A 16,913-nucleotide genomic window follows, 5' to 3' on the forward strand; every position below is an offset into this window, starting at 1 on the left:
CCTATAATGATAATAATCCATGCAGTGGTTTAATTAATCTGTAAAAATAATATCCCCTTTTTCAAATTGAGCCATTCTCAGATGCCTGTCGTGTGGCGTCACACCGACAGAGGCCGCTCCCACAATAGTTGATTGACATGAGCGTCTTACCTCAGACCCGCCTTAAATCAGCTGTAAGGCGGGTCTGAGGTAAGATGCTCATAAGGTTCAGCTATAAGGTTCACCTACAGCACAAGTGAGTATAAGGGTTTCACCTTTCCTAATAATGTGCTAGTTAGCAAGTTTAGCAGGTAAATGTGGCTGAAGTAAACAGGCTCGTCACTCTACAAAGAGAAAAGAGGGGCGGGGTGAGTAGAGCTCATTAACATTTAAAGCAACCTCGACCAGAACAGGATGATTTTTGCAGAGCTGATTTTGGCAAGGTAAAAAGGTGTTATTTACACTACCATTGAGAAATTTTAACCAAAGCATGTTATAGACTTTTCATTAAGACCCTAAAGAATCATATCAACTTGTGAAAAATGGGCATCCAACGACCCCTTTAAGTGTCACATGATCCTTCAGAAATCATTCTAGTATGCTGATTTATTATTAGAATTATCTATGTTGGGAACAGTTCCGCTGTCAAATATTTTTTCGGAACCTGTGATACTTTTTTCAGGATTCTTTGATGAATAAAAAGTTAAAAAGAACAGCATTTATTCAAAATATTTATCTTTTCTAACAATATAAGTCTTTGCTATCACTTTTTATCAATGTAACACGTCCTTGCTGAATAAAAGTATTCATTTCTTTAAAAAAAGAAAGCATAATTTACTGACCCCAAATTTCTGAATGGTTGTGTACATTGTTAGATATTTCTATTTTAAATAAATGCTGTTCTTTTTTACTTTTTATTCATCAAAGAATCCTGAAAAAAGTATCACAGGTTCCAAAAAAATATTAAATGTAATCTTTTCTGAACTGAAAACGGTTGAGAGCCACTGGTTTGAAGAATATCCTGATGGTAATGCATGGGAGAAAAGTGTGAGAAGAAACTGATTGTCTGAGGAAGACTGGAGGAAAAGATATGAGCTAGAATTCTATTGTTCAAGGGGTTTCTCTCTCACTCTTTCTCTCTTACTTTCTCTCTCTCAGAGCTTTGTGTTGAGCTGACAGCTTATTGGAAATACTGGAGAGCATGTCAATCACAGACATGCAGTGTGTGTGTGTATATGAACCCTTTTAGTGATCCAGCCTTCAATTCATGCACTCCATACTGATTTTTATACCTTCATAGCGAACGCTGTCACATTCATCTCTACGACTATAGAGCGTAGCATTTATAAATGTATACATTGCAGATGCTGAGCATCACAGGTCTGTTTATGTCCAAACTACACATCCCCTATACGTTTGTGCACAAACTATCGTGTTAATGCACAGCTCTCAGAAAAAACATCATTTATATCCCTCATATCGTTCCACAGTCTCTTTCGTCTCTCAGAATAAAATAATTTAAACTTAAATCAATTTTTAATATGTCTGTTTATTAAATTATTTGTCAAGATAATGTGCATTTTCCATCCATATTGTAAAATAAACTCATTCAGGATGATAAAGCTTACCATATACACTATATAATGAAAACATCCCTCACTTACATTTACATTCATGCATTTAGCAGACACTTTTATCCAAAGCGACTTTCAATAGAGGAAGCAATTTATTCCTGATGCACATGATGTATTAAAAAGAAGAGAATGAAACAAAGTTGACATTTATAAAAACACGCAGACCAACAATTAACAAGATAGTGCGAAATAAATGCAAGAACATCTGCTGTGTGAATGCCCACTTACTGTATCAGTGTCAGTGCATTTTGATAAAAGCAAAGCTGAAAAACAAACAAAAACCCACACATATTTTTAAATGCTTTCTATTTTTTTTTATGCATGAATGCACTATTATTCATTTTTAGTGTTATGTACTCCCGCATGCACAAAGATACCCAATGAAAGATTGTGAAATATTACTTTGCAAAAGGATTGCTGCTTTTTGCTCCATCTCTCTGGCTCTTTTTCTCTCTGTTGTTTTGTATATGTGGTGAATGTGGGTTTATTCTGAAGATCAAAGAGAGGACAGATGGAGAATACTCTTATCGGTGCCGGACAGCAGCACTGTTTTACACAACACACACACACGATCATATTAATAAGTAGATTTTACTAAACGTGAGAATGTTTGCGCATGCAAAACTCATTAGGGTGTTGTGGGTGGCTTTTAGCATCTTGCTGGCCATTTTCTATAGTGTACAATGGTTGCTAAGCTGTTGTAGGTGGATGCTAGTTGGTCTCTTACTAGCCAAGATCACCTCCATATGGGAATTGAGGATGATATCAACTTAACTAACATTATAAATGAGTTTATAATTAAAAAGTGGAATAATTACAATTTCTTAAGGTTTGTGACTATTCAAGGCTGCAATTATTTGATCAAAAATACAGTAAAATCAGTAATATTGTCAAATAATATAACAATTTTAAAGAACTGCGTTCTATTTGAATATATTGTACAACGTAATTTATTCCTGTAATGCAAAGCTGAATTTTCAGCATTATTACTCCAGTCTTTAGTGTCACATTATGCTTCAGAAATAATTCTAATATGCCAATTTGCGGCTTAATTATTATTAGGTGTCAGTTATTACAGGGGTAATCAGATGCAAATTTCACTTTTACATGTTGTTTGAACATTAATGTGTGTTGGCAGTGTATGTACACATCAATCCTATAATGATAAAAATCCATGCAGTGGTTTTTTAATTAATTTGTAAAAAATAATATCCCCTTTTTCAAATCGAGTCATTCTTAGATGCCTGTCGGTGTGGCATCACTCAAACAGAGGCTCCCACGATAGTTGATTGACATAAGTGTCTTACTTCAGAGCCAACCACCATTGTTTTGATGCCGGATCAGGGATGTAAGTTAGACAAGAATATCTACGATTGAACAATTGAGGTGTTGTGTTGCTGGATGTGATAATGAACATAGTGGTCATTTACTCCCGACATCTGAGCCGCTGAAGATGCAGTGGATTACGTTTGTTTGTGAAGGGAAAGTGCCTCCCAATCTATATAAATGTGACTATGTTCATGCAAATCATTCGTGAATTCAGCCTCGCCTACAGCAGAAGTGAGTATAAGGCTTTTTTTTTTATAAATCTCTGCAAATCACCTTTCCTAATAACATGCTAGTTAGCAAGTTTCGCGGCTAAACACTCTAAATGCAGATAAAGTAAACAGGCTCGTCACTCCACAGAGAGCAGAGAGTGGCGGGGTGAGCAGAGCTCATTTGCATTTAAAGGAGCAGTCCATTAGAATGGGATGACTTTTGCAGAGCTGATTTTGACAAGGTAAAAATGGTGTTGTTTTACACTACCATTAAGAATTTTTAACCAAAGTATATTATAGACCTTTCATTAAGACCCTAAGGAATAATATTAACTTGTGGAAAATGGGCATCTGATGACCCCTTTAATAATGTTTCTTTTTATTATCAAAGTTGAAAACAGTTTTTTTCAAGATTCTTTGATGAACAGGAAGTTCAATGAACAGCAATTATTTTAAATAGAAATGTAATGTAACATGTTTTTACTGTCAGTTTGAGCAATTTTATGCATCCTTACTGAATAAAAGTATTAATTTTTTTCTTTTAAAAAAATCTTACATTTTAAATATATCATGGCTTCCACAAAACAGCACAACTGTTTCCAACATAAACAATAATCCAGTAATTATCATAAACACTGTATATAAAAAAAAAAAAAAAAAAATTACAGTAAAAAATACGGTAGCAACGTTTTTAGTTTTACAGTTTTAACTTAAATTTACATTTAAATACTGTAATTTCATTAACTGATATAATACTAATGTACCAACCTACTGAAGTACTGAAATCTGTTTTGTACCCTTGTAATACACTGATAACCACCAAAAGCAGGTGGTGAAAACTAAGAAGAAACAGTTATTTCAACAAAAAAAAAACCCATCAAATTTAAAAAATGAAACACAAGGAATTCTGGGAATGTCAATTTACGGTTATTCACTGTAAGTTTTACATTTTTTCACTTCTGAAAACAGTATACTACCGTAAAATTACATGCAACGTCCAATACAGTTTTTCACCATATATAGTAGGGGAAATTACCATTAACCATTTAACAGGTTTTTACTGTAGCATTTTTACAGTTTTTTTACCGTTAAATTCACTGCCATTTTTTACAGTGAATGTTTCTTGAGCAGCAAATCAGCATCGTAAAATGATTTTTGAAGTATCATGTGACACTGGAGACTACAGTAATGATGCTGAAAATTCAGCTTTGCATCACAGAAACAGATTACATTTTACAATATATTACAGCAGAAAACAGATACTTTGAATTGTAATAATATTTCACAATATTACTGTTTTTACTGTATTTTTGATCAAACAAATGCAGCTTCGGGCTCACTATAAGAAATGTTTTTCAACATAAAAAAAAAAAAAAATCTTAATTATTTCAAACTTTGGCTGGCAGTTTATGTCTATTTATATTGACATTTTACAAAAGCGAAAACAATAAAAAGCTAAAAAACTGAAGAATTGAGCTCACTAAGAGGCTTTTGTGGGATTAAAAAGAGCAATAATGCTGAATTACAAACAGGAAAGTTGGAAGTCTTAATCTGCCATTTTCTTTCTCTCTCTAGGTGAAATCTGTGGTTTTCACGTGCATGGTCTCAGCGCTCCGTTCGAGGCCGTGGTTTTAAACCGCACATCAGGAGAGGGCCATCTGCGGGCGCGTGGGCCGATCGACTGTGAACGACAGAGAGAATTCACCTTCATCATTCAAGCTCATGACTGTGGCACAGGACCGGAGGGACACGGAGAGAAGAGATCACACAAGTCAGTGTGTGTTTAAATAAATGCATGTTCTCCACCTCAGTCTGATTCATGTTTGTGATGCTTTTGAACTGGAAGGAACAGGGTGAACTATTTCTAAAATGATTCATCCGTGCTTGACTCACCTCTCTCTCTGTTATTCACAGTTTCTCCTTTGAAGATGTTTTTTTATTTTCCTACTTTTATAAGTTGCCTGTTTTTGCATCCTTTAAGTCACACAGAAGCTACTGGGTAGTTGTAACTTTAGAAATAAAAAAGTTTGGGGTCAGCAATTTATGTTTTTTTAACTAAGTTTCTTATGCTCACCAAGGCTGAATTTCTTTGATTAAAAATACAGTAAAAACTGTACAATTGTGAAATATTATTACAAATGTATAATAACCATTTTCTATTAGAATATATTTGAAAATGCAGTTTATTTCTGTAATGTAAAGCTGAATTTTCAGCATCATTACTCCAGCCTTCAGTGTCACATGATCCTTCAGAAATCCTTCTAATATGCTGATTTAAGAAACATTATTGATTATTATCAATGTTAAAAACAGTTGTGCTCCTCAATATTTTTGTGGAAATCATGATAAAATATTCTAAACGTTTACTTTAAATTTAGGGTAAGTATTTTTTTTTTTTTTTTTTTTTTTTAAAAAGGAAAATAATAGTTTTATTTAGCAAGGACACATTAAATTGATCAAAAGTGACAGAAAACTGATTTTAACACTGATAATCAAGACAACCATTATTAATAACTAAATACCAATAATAACGGAACAGCAAATCAGCATATTATAATGATTTTTGAAGGATCATGTGACACTGAAGACTGGAGTAATGATGCTGAAAATTCAGCTTTGCATTACAGAAATAAATTACATTTTACAATATATTCAAACAGAACAAAGTTCTTTTAAATTGTAATATTATTTCACAATATTACTAATTTTACTGTATTTTTATTAGAATAAATGCAGCCTTGGTGAGCAGAAGAAGAGACTTTTTTCTCAAAATTAAGAAATTGTAATTATTCCAAACGTTTGGCACATAGACGACGTTTACATATAGTCCACAACAGAAAATAATAGTTGAATTTATAAAAATGGCCTTGTTAAAAAGTTTACATACACTTGATTCTAATACTGTGTTGTTACCTGAATGATAAAATATATTTAAATAGAAAACAGTTATTTTAAATTATAAAAATATTTCACAATTTTACTCTATGTTGAGCAAGGATACTTACAGGATTTCAGGACGGATGTTGAACAAATTTATTTTTTTTTTTGTCCAGGATACTGAACTGCCACTCAAAAATTAAGTCATTTATCGCAGCACTGGCTCTGATAAGCAGGTGTCTGACCTTCAGGCATTAAAAGCTTTTAAGAGCTCTCGCTAATGAACACGGCACCTGTTTACCTGCAGACTGAAAGCTGCAAACAAACACTGAGCCAAAGATGCTTCTTTTTCCCTGCAGATATCCATATAAAGACGCTTTAAAAGAGCTAATGCAGTGAGCTAGACTGAAGTCCTTTGAAACAAAACGACAAAGACATTTGTGAACGAGCGAGATAGAAATGAGGTTAGTGATGAAATCACTAAAAAAAAGAGAGATGAGAGAGGGACCTTTCTCATTACTCTGTATCTCTTTAATCCAGACAGGATTACTGTATCCGGCTTTGACAGCTCGGATCTATGATACTAGACACACACACACACACACACACACACACACACACACACACACACATGGATAAAGGATTAAAGTGAGATATTAGACTCTAAAGGGCAGTAAAGCTGCAAAATCAAACTGCTTTACTAGAGATTTCTTGCCTAATGCATATATAAACGTGTGTTTGCGTATATTCTGGTTTGTAACATTATAACACCGATTAGCGGGGTGTTTGTAATCCCGTCATTTGTCAGACGAGCTGTTGCCCTTTGCGAAGTATTACTCACTTTACATGCTGTCTTTGACGTGAATGATGCAAGCTTGTTATTTTGGTATTTTCAGCTCGCAAAAGTGTGTCAGGACTGGCCGTGAGGATACCTGGAGGCGCTTTTTTTCTTTCAGACCTTTTTTTTTTATTTATTTTTTTTAAATATCTTTCTCTCCCCGAAGACTTTTGTAAGACTTTATAATGACCTGCAGGAGAGAGAAATCACAAGCGAGACCTCTTTAGTATGTTCGCTGCTTCTCCCGGACAGTGACAGAGAACGAATAGAGACTTTTGAAGCGTTTTATCCTGGGAAAAAAAAAGGAAAAAAAAAAGTCTAAAGCAGAGATCACTAATTAGTTCAGATCTGGACCAAAAATAATTTCTCATAAATTAATCTAATTATAGACACAAAAATGACAAGAAAATCTGCAGGACAGCCGACACAACATTAAGTCAAAATGACATGAATAAAAATCAATTTTAATTATTTAAATTAATTACTTCTTACTTTTCTTAGTTTTTAACTGTTGACTTGAAAATTTAATTCTAGATGCAATTTATATGCTTCAGTTGCTGTTTTTCAGGCCCCATAAAATACGCATTTAGCTCAGCAGTCATATCTGTGGTGTGTTATCGTGCTACGTTTCCATAAAAATCACTAAATAAAATGCAGCCAACCATGCTCTGTTCCTGATAAACACAACCTGACATACAGTTGCTATTTTAATAGGTTTATAAAAATATGCACAGAAGCAAATTTGAGGAATTTAAGGAAATAAGTGAGCTCTGCTCTAGAGGAGAAATGTGTTCTGAAGTGTTTTTCTTTGGAGAAAAGTCTCCATTGTTTAGACATTATTTACACTGTTAACAAAGTAAAACTCTTAAAAATCATTGTTGTTAATTGAAATTAAGCTAAATTAAAATAAAATTTAAATAACAGATGAATAACTTACAGTTAGAAATGTTGCCTTGGCAACTAACTGAAATAAAAAAAAAAAAATAAAAATAGAACTAAAGATACAGTTGAAGTCAAAAGTTTACATACACCTGGCAAAATCTGTAAAATGTTAAATATTTTATCAAAATAAGAGGGAGCATACAATATGCATGTTATTTTTATTTAGTACTGACTTGAATAAGATATTTCATATAGAAGATGTTTACATATAGTCCACAAAAGAAAATAATAGTTGAATTTAAAAAAAATACCCTGTTCAAAAGTTTACATACACTTGATTCTTAATACTGTGTTGTTACCTGAATGATCCATTTAGGATCATAGTTGTTTATGAGTCTTTTGTTTGTCCTGAATAATTAAAATGCCTACTGTTTTTCAGGAAAAAATCTTTCAGGTCAAATTCTGTGGTTTTTCAGCATTTTTGTGTATTTGCACCCTTTCCAACAATGACTGTATGATTTTGAGATCCATCTTTTCACACTGAGGACAACTGTGGGACTCATAACAACTATTACAGAAGGTTCAAACACTCACTGATGCTCCAGAAGGAAAAAACGATGCATTAAGAGCAGGGGTTGAAAACTTTTGAACTGAATGAAGTTGTGCACATTTTTCTTATTTTGCCTAAATATCTTTTTATTTCATATAGTACTGCCCTTCAGAAACTACAGAAGATACTTGCATGTTTCCCTGAAGACAAAACATTTGAAATGTACCCTGATCTTCAAATTCAAAAAGTTTTCACCCCCCGGCTCTTAATTCATTGTGTTTCCTTCTGGAGCATCAGTGAATGTTTGAACCTTCTGTAATAGTTGCACATGAGTCCCTCAGTTTCCTCAGTGTGAAAAGACAGATCTCAAAATCATACAGTCATTGTTGGAACGCATTCAAATACAAAAAAATGCTGAAAAACCAAAGAATTTGAGGGATTTTTCTGAAGAACAGCAGGCAGTTTACCTGTTCAGGATAAAAAAGGGACACATGAACAACTATCACTAAAAAAAACACAGCTGTGGATCATTCAGGTAACAACACAGTATTAGGTATTAAGTGTATGTAAACTTAATTTTGCACATAGCAAAAATCACCAAAACTAAAATGAAAATGAAAACTGAAAATATAAAAATAAAAGGTAATACTATGATTTAAATAAATAAGATCTCATTTAGGACTTTTATTTCTTGTATTAAGTTATAAGGAATTTAATAAACCTGCGCTCAAACTGCGCTCAGATTTACCAAAAGCAATCCGCAGTCAATATGAACTCAAATATTTAACAGAAACCTCTGAGACAAAGTTAATACTTAAAGAAATAGTTTACCAAAAATTGAAAAACTGCTGAAAATGTTCACCCTCAGGCCATCCAAGATATAGATGAGTTTGTTCACCAGTGGATCCGCTTCAGTGAATGGGTGCCGTCAGAATGAAACAGCTGATAAAAACATCACAACAATCCACAAGTAATCCACACCACTCCTGTCCATCAATTAACATCTGGTAAATCGAAAAAAGCCCTGTGTTCATAAGAAACAAATACATCATTAAGACAGTTTAACTTTAAAGCTTCACTTCTGGCCAAAATATAAATCCATAATCCAGTGAAAAATCCATCCCCTGTTCTCCCCTCACATCAAAATCCAACATATTTGTTTATACATTTTTGGACCATTTTTGCTTGTAAAGAGTGTCTGATCTGTGCATATTTACCTCCTGATTTTCTCTGAAAGAAGCAATGTTATGGATAGAGGACTTGCATTTCAAGATGAAGCAATGGTTTGAAGTTAAAAATGTCTTAATGATGGATGTGTGTCTTACAAAGAAACAGATTGTGTGGATTACTTGATGAATTATTGTGATGTTTTAAGCTCTTTGGATTCTCATTCCGACGGCACCCATTCACTGCAGAATAATATTGGTGAGCAAGTGATGTAATGCTACATTTCTCCAAATCTGTTCAGATGAAAAAACTCATCTTCATCTTAGATGGCCTGAGGGTGGGTACATTTTCTCCATGAAGTATCTTGGACAATGAAAAAGCAATAAAAACCTCTCTCTCATTCCCAGGGCTGTGGTGCATGTGCAGGTGGGAGATGTGAACGAGTTTTCTCCCGTGTTCGGTCAGTTGGAGTATCACGGCTCGGTGACGGAGGGCAAAGTGTATGACAGTATTCTGCAAGTGCAGGCATCAGACCAGGACTGCTCTCCACAATACAGCCAGATCTGCAACTACCAGATCACCTCTCATGACACAGCCTTCGCTATAGACCGCAACGGTTAGCGCGCACACACAAATGCACAAGAAACACATGCAAACAGCACTTTTCTGTCTGTATTTAAATGTGTGTGTTTGTGTGCAGGTAACATCAGGAACACAGAGAGCCTGAGCTTTGATAAGAAGTCACATTATAAAATCCATGTGACAGCGTTCGACTGTGGACAGAAGAGAGCGACGCAGGACGCTGTCGTACACATCCACGTCAAACCCATCTGCAAGCCTGGATGGCAGGGTAAGATCTGGAAATGTTTTTAGTCTCAGATGCATTTTGAAAAACGTGCAAAAAATGGTCAGATGCCAGTGGTCCACCAGGGAACAAAGTCATATTTACGGGTTAACAATTTGATAAAGTGCACTTTTGATGAAGTTAATTTGCTAAATTCTTCAGTGTTTTCCGTACACTCTTGTGAAAAAAAAAAAAAAAAAAAAAAAAAGTACAACGCTGTCAGTGGGCCGGCACCCTAAGGTACAAAAGTTGAAAGGTACATCTTTGTACCTTATTTACCCTGTAACGACCCATTTAGGGCACAACATAAGAAAACCACTCTAAACAAATGTAACAGTGGCCAGGGCAAAAAGTTTTTATTGTACGATTTTATTGTACAAATAAAAAAGAATATGACCAAAAATTGAAACAGCAAAAAGTGTATTTAAACAAAAACAAATAATAAACAAGGACTGGTGAGCTAACTAGTTTAAACTACAGCTTACTCAAGAGTTAAGAAAACTCGCCCGAGGAAGAAATCAAACACAACAAAATCTTCCGGGTCAGCTCACTTACCAATGCTTTCTATGTACTCTGTAGTAACTAAATAAACAATCACTCACCATCCTTGAACAAAAGAGAATAATGAAAACCAAAATCAAACACTAAACTGAGTTCCTAGGGCAAGCCGCCATTGAAGTGCCACCAGCAGCTCTTAAATAGGCAGGGGCTTGAGGTGTTCTTACTAGTCTCCACCCCCATCCAATTAGCAGCTGCACTTAGGAAAGAAAACAGAGAAAGAAAGAGCAGGGGCTCGTAACAACCCCTAAATGGTACATTTTAGTAACTTAAAGGTACATATGAGTACTTCTAAAGTACATAGTCCCTTTTGAAAGTGTACTGCAACGATAAGAGTTTTGTACCTTTTTGAAATAAAAAGTTAAAAAGAACAGCACTGATTCAAAATAGAAATCTTTTCTAACAATATAAATCTTTACTATCACTTTTTATCAATTTAACACATCCTTGCTGAATAAAAGTAATAATTTTTTTCAAACAAGCAAAGAAAGAAAAATTGACTGACCCCAAACTTTGAACAGTAGTGTATATTGTTACAAAATATTTATATATTAAATAAATGCTGTTTTTTTTTTTTTTTTTTTTTTTTTTTTTTTTTTTTTTTTTACATTTTATTCATCAAAGAATCCTGAAAAAATATTAAGCAGCACAACTGTTTCCAACACTGATAATAAATCAGCATATTAGAATGATTTCTAAATCATGACTCTGAAGACTGGAGTAATGATGCTGAAAATTCAGCATTGCAACACAGGAATAAATTCTATTTTAAAGTATATTAAAATATAAAACCACTATTTTAAATTGCAATAATGTTTCACAATATTGCTGTTTTTTCTGGATTTTTAATCAAATAAACGCAGCCTTGATGAGCAGAAAAATCTTTTAAAAAAAACATTACAAATCTTACTGATCCCAAACTTTTGAACTACAGTGTCTATATTATTATAGTATTTATTAATAATAAATATTATAGTATTTGTTAATGAATGCATTTTTATTAACGTATTTTTTATACATTATTTTATTAAATTATTATAGTTTTTTTATATTTTCAGTTTTCATTTTAATATTAGTCATTTTAGCTTTTGACTTTCAGTTAGTTACAAAGGCAACCTTTGTAAATTATGTTTAAATATCCATATAATAATTATATTTTATTTAATTTCATCTTTATTTTAATTATTGGACAACTCCTAATCTGCTTGACTAATGAACCTGGCAATGTATAGTATGAATATTGTTGGTTCTATGGCATAAAAGTGTCAAAAAGATGCTTTGGATAAAGTGTCTGCTAAATGTCAGTGTAATTTTTAATAGTTTTACTTTTAGACACTCTATCCATTCTATTATTATTTAAACGATTTCAGATAAATCTGCTCCTAAATTTGCATGTTTAATAATAAACTTAAACTGAAGTAAAACTGAATTTCAGATTGAAATCTGTGAATCACTGGCCTGAACTGGTTCACTGAAATGAATCATCTGAATTAACAGATTCTCTGTCTTCCAGACATTACTAGATTACTAAAAGGAGATTTTAAGAAAGCACCTCAGCTTGTAAGACTCTTTGCTCAATACAACGCAACATACTCCAACACTAGTGTGCATGTTTACTTGTTTCATTGATGTAATGAGTCAATAAACCTAGGTCAGTGTGGGAATTAGATGCATGTTCAACACTAAAATGCACAAAAAAGGAGTAAACACTCACAGCGTGGAGTAGAAAATACAGTTCTGGGATAGTAATTCCAGACATTTCCTATGATCTGTTCGTGACAGCTTTTCTAAAACCAGATTCAGCTGAGTGAGTCTCACACACACACATAAGGTGTGTGCTTTGAATTTCCTGTCACTTTCTGTCCATCTCTTTCATTTCCCTCGAAGCTATTTCTGTTTGCTTTTAAACTCAATATAGTATTGACCCCCTCCCGTCTCTCTGCATCTCTGTTTTTTCCTGTAGGTTTGTGCTTTTTTTCCTTCCTTTTGATTGCCGCAGGAGGCTTGCATCAGAATTAACACACACGCTTTCATATGATAGCCAGCATGATGTATTATGCAGTTCTTTGAAAGCTCCTGGTATCAGTTTTACTCACTAAAGACGTGACGCATCTAAAGCAGAGTTGCTCAACTGGTTGTTAAAAGAGGTCTGTTATGATCGCAGACAGCAGGGAAAAACAAAATAAAATAACATGCAACTTTTAAATGGGAAAAGAAAATTCATTCCCATTTATTATTTGGTGGATGTCGAATTCTGTGCATTCAGTGAAACTATATTTTATCCCAAATGTCCTTATCTTTGTAAACTGCATTTTATTCAGATAAAATCTATATTTAAAATCTATATTTTTTAATATATTTATATATTTAGCATCACTGAATCAGCTTAAATACATTCATTTGTACCAGCAAAACCATTTTTAATGGGTTAATCAGGCAAAAATCACTCTTTATAAACCTAATTTCAGAACACTTGGCTGGTGCAGTTAATTTCTTTTGTTTGAATTTTTTACATTTCCTTAAAAATAGATCTTTGAGGACATATTTTATTGATCATGGCTGCAATTATTCATGCAAAATGTGGCGTGTTTGCATTTTAAATTTTTAGATGCAGACCACAGTCAGTTTAATTTTAGCATTTGGTATATTTAGATACATTCAGGCTTCATGCAAACTCCAATAAGCTTTGGTATAAAAGCAATCTAGCATAGTTTGCAGAAGTCAACTGCTATCAATATCATATCATTTGCCTAATACAGTATAATGCAATTCTCATTGCTGCTTGTCTCTGCAGAAATTGCCTTTGCTAAGCAGCTTCCATCTCTCGCAGTCTCTCCACAGATACAAGAGCAGGCAAACAGTTTCATTCCCTGAGAAGTAAAAAGCAACAAAAGCATAAAATTATGTTAAAAAGCGCTTTCCATTTTTAACATCTCCTCTTGAGTTGTTTCCTAGCTACGGTCGTGAACAGCCATTGCTAGTTCTCAGTTGTAACCCAAGTTTAAGTAGAATTAAATTCTAGTTCAGATCAAATAAGTGAAGTGTAAAAACAACCTAAATTTAATTAAAGCTGTGAATGTGACTCCTAAAATAGAAGCTTTTACAAGTCAACCTTTAATCAAAATTGATATATTCTTAAAGTGATAGTTCACCCAAAAATTAACATTTTCTCATCTTATTCACTCTCATGTCATTCCACACCTGTACGACTGTCTTTTGTCTTCAGAATCAAAATTAATCTTAACATATCATACTGCTTTAAATGGTGACAAAACTTTAATTTTTGCATAAACTGTCCTTTTATTACACGTTCCTGGTCTTATTGTGCACAAATCAGTTGTGCATGTTTGTATTTTTAATTAAAATCCCCCCTCAAACAACTTTTCTTGTCTGCTGAAGTCACCAGTCACCATATTTATCCCTCCCCTTTTAACTGCCCTTTTACCATCCAGTCAATTCCCAATGGACAAAAACCAAGTAAACTTTTGGTCTAGAGTACACTGTGTCTCCCAGAATGCACTTTGATGTGTCTCTGATGTGATTGTCCCTCAAGTAAGTTTGGAGACTCAAAACATGCTCTTATTTACTCACACACACACATTTGGTCAAAGCTTCAGGCCAATTCCTTTCCAGCCCACTGGATGATGACAACTTGAGTAAAGGCCATTTTTTAACATCTGACATAAAAGCATGAAGGAGAGAGAAAAGTAAACAGCCCCCTGTTGTGTCTCATAAGCAAGGGTGAATAATTCAGCAGGGGTGGACATGCATTGTCTGCAAACACACACACAGTTTGTTGTTACCTTTAGGCTCCCTCCATGCATAAAATAACCATTTTCAGCTCCAAATTCTGTGTGTATTTGTGTGAGGTAATATTTGTGTGGTCTGTATGTGAATGCATGTTTACACAATCCATCTAATACTGTCCGCTGCTTTAATTTTTCACCCATAACTTCACGTTAAATAACCACTGGCTATAGAATTCATTACAGCCACAATGTAGCCTGAAAAATTTTATATCTCACCAGACGCACTCAGAGCTCTGGGTAACAAGCCTCAAATATATTATAAATTAGAACTGAACAAAACAAAAAGAAAAACCATCCTTCTTCATTTAAAAACAAACAAATTGGCTTATTCAGTTAGTCACATCAACATTTTTTGGTACTTGTAATATTTGTGCTCCAGAAAATACCAGACTTGCACTTAAGGGGGCAATATATATTTAACATAGAGTTGAAGCCAAAAGTTTACATACACCTTGGAGAATCTGCTAAATGTTAATTATTTTATCAGCATTATCATAGAAAATGCATGTTATTTTTTATTCAGTACTGACCTGAATAAGATATTTCACATAAAAGACGTTTACACACATAGTCCACAAGAGAAAATAATTACAGAAGGTTCAAACGCTCACTGATGCATTAAGAGCTGAGGGGATGAAAACTTTTGGAATTTGAAGATCAGGGTAAATCTAACTTATTTTGTCTTCTGGGAAACATGCAAGTATCTTCTGTAGCTTCTGAAGGGCAGTACTAAATGAAAAAATATGATATTTAGGAAAATGAGAAAAAATTTGCACATCCTCATTCTGTTCAAAAGTTTTCACCCCCTGGCTCTTATTGTATCATGTTTCCTTCCGAAGCATCAGTGAGTGTTTGAACCTTCTGTAATAGTTGCATGAGAGTCCCTCAGTTGTCCTCAGTGTAAAAAGATGGATCTCAAAATCATAGTCATTGTTGGATAGGGTTCAAATACACAAAAATGCTGAAAAACCAAAGAATTTGTGGGACCTGAAGAATTGTTCTGAAGAACAGTAGATTTTGCAAGTGTGTAATAATATAATATATACTGAGGGTGAACCTATTTAATATATTGAGTATATTTTATTAAAATTACAAATACAAATGTAATTAGAATTTTACACATGGAATTACATAAAACCAGTTTTAAGTAAAATGATTTTTTTTTTTTTTCTCATTTGTTAAGGCAATTGTTTTTATTTATTTTATTTATTTTTTATTTCAGAGGTACATTTTTAGTTTGTCACTGCACTGATATTAGCACAGATATGTTGGTTGTATGGGTTATATGAAGCAAAAACTCCATAACAATCATAACCATCCTACAACCTACATGCAAGATCTACTCAAATGTAATTAAAAACTACAACAACAGAAACTCTGGTCCTTCCTGGCCTTTTTAACAGGTCTTTCTTCACACAATTCATAAAATGACTCTTAATTCCAACATTTACAACATTACCAATTCAGTCCTACACAAAGCATGCAATAATCCACTATGCAGTTTCAACTCATGCATCAAAAAATTCTTCATGTAGTTCCAAAACAAATGAAGTGAACTTTAATTTTACATATTTAAGCAAACTTAACTGAACTGAAATTAAGTTGTGATAAAAGGTTCAGAAATTGTGTTGATTTAGCTAGATTTTAATTAAACTGAGCAAGCAGTGATTTCTGAGACTAGAATATTACTGAGACTTCCTGGTATCATGACTGAGAGTTTTGCATGTACAAACATCACTCACATTTTCTCCTGAAGTCTAGCTGTTGAGAATAATGCACAGATCTTCTCAGCAAATATGACAATGTAATGCTGAAATATTAACTAAAACAAAACTGTGATGTTAGAAATGCAGAAATGCTCAATGTTTCAACCCTGGCCTGCATGCATTTGTTTTAGTCTTAAATAGTGATGACATTTTCTTGTTGAATATCCCGTGTCACTCTAAAATACATCAGATTATGGAAGTAAAATGAGTTATAAACTGCGCTTCATGTTGACTCTAATACAGCTGTCTATTATGGTTTATCTATAGCTGATAATGCAAAAAGAGTTGTATGCTCAGAAAAATAATGTGCAAAAATTGTACCTTTTGCGGTACAACAGTTAATAGGGTTAATAATAGTGCCATAATAATACATATTACTACCTTAAAGGAGAGGTTCAGTTCCAGAATGAAAATTTCCTGATAATTGACTCACGCCCACGTCTTTCTACAGTCACTAAGAAATGAAGGTTT

At 33.6% G+C, this 16,913-nt stretch overlaps 1 protein-coding gene and 1 long non-coding RNA gene across 3 annotated transcripts in view; one reads left to right on the forward strand and one right to left on the reverse strand.

Annotated features, from left to right (window-relative positions):
- The window catches only part of clstn2b (calsyntenin 2b), a 68,772-nt gene that overhangs the window by 18,094 nt on the left and 33,765 nt on the right, over nt 1-16,913 (forward strand). Inside the window, exons 3-5 of the mRNA XM_051128984.1 lie at nt 4,727-4,922; nt 9,873-10,081; nt 10,166-10,315. Coding sequence (XP_050984941.1) covers nt 4,727-4,922; nt 9,873-10,081; nt 10,166-10,315 — 555 coding nt within the window. The remainder of the gene's footprint in view (nt 1-4,726; nt 4,923-9,872; nt 10,082-10,165; nt 10,316-16,913) is intronic.
- LOC127177056 (uncharacterized) overlaps nt 1-16,913 on the reverse strand; it is a 57,285-nt gene that overhangs the window by 6,541 nt on the left and 33,831 nt on the right. The window contains exon 4 of one of the 2 annotated variants that reach the window (XR_007829177.1): nt 13,387-13,737. The exons of the other annotated variant lie outside the window; for it this stretch is intronic. This is a non-coding gene — a long non-coding RNA (uncharacterized LOC127177056). Of the gene's footprint in view, nt 1-13,386; nt 13,738-16,913 lie in introns of those variants that run through there. 2 annotated transcript variants of the gene reach the window in all.

Source organism: Labeo rohita, chromosome 15, assembly GCF_022985175.1.
Source record: "Labeo rohita strain BAU-BD-2019 chromosome 15, IGBB_LRoh.1.0, whole genome shotgun sequence".
Classification (NCBI taxonomy): domain Eukaryota; kingdom Metazoa; phylum Chordata; class Actinopteri; order Cypriniformes; family Cyprinidae; genus Labeo; species Labeo rohita.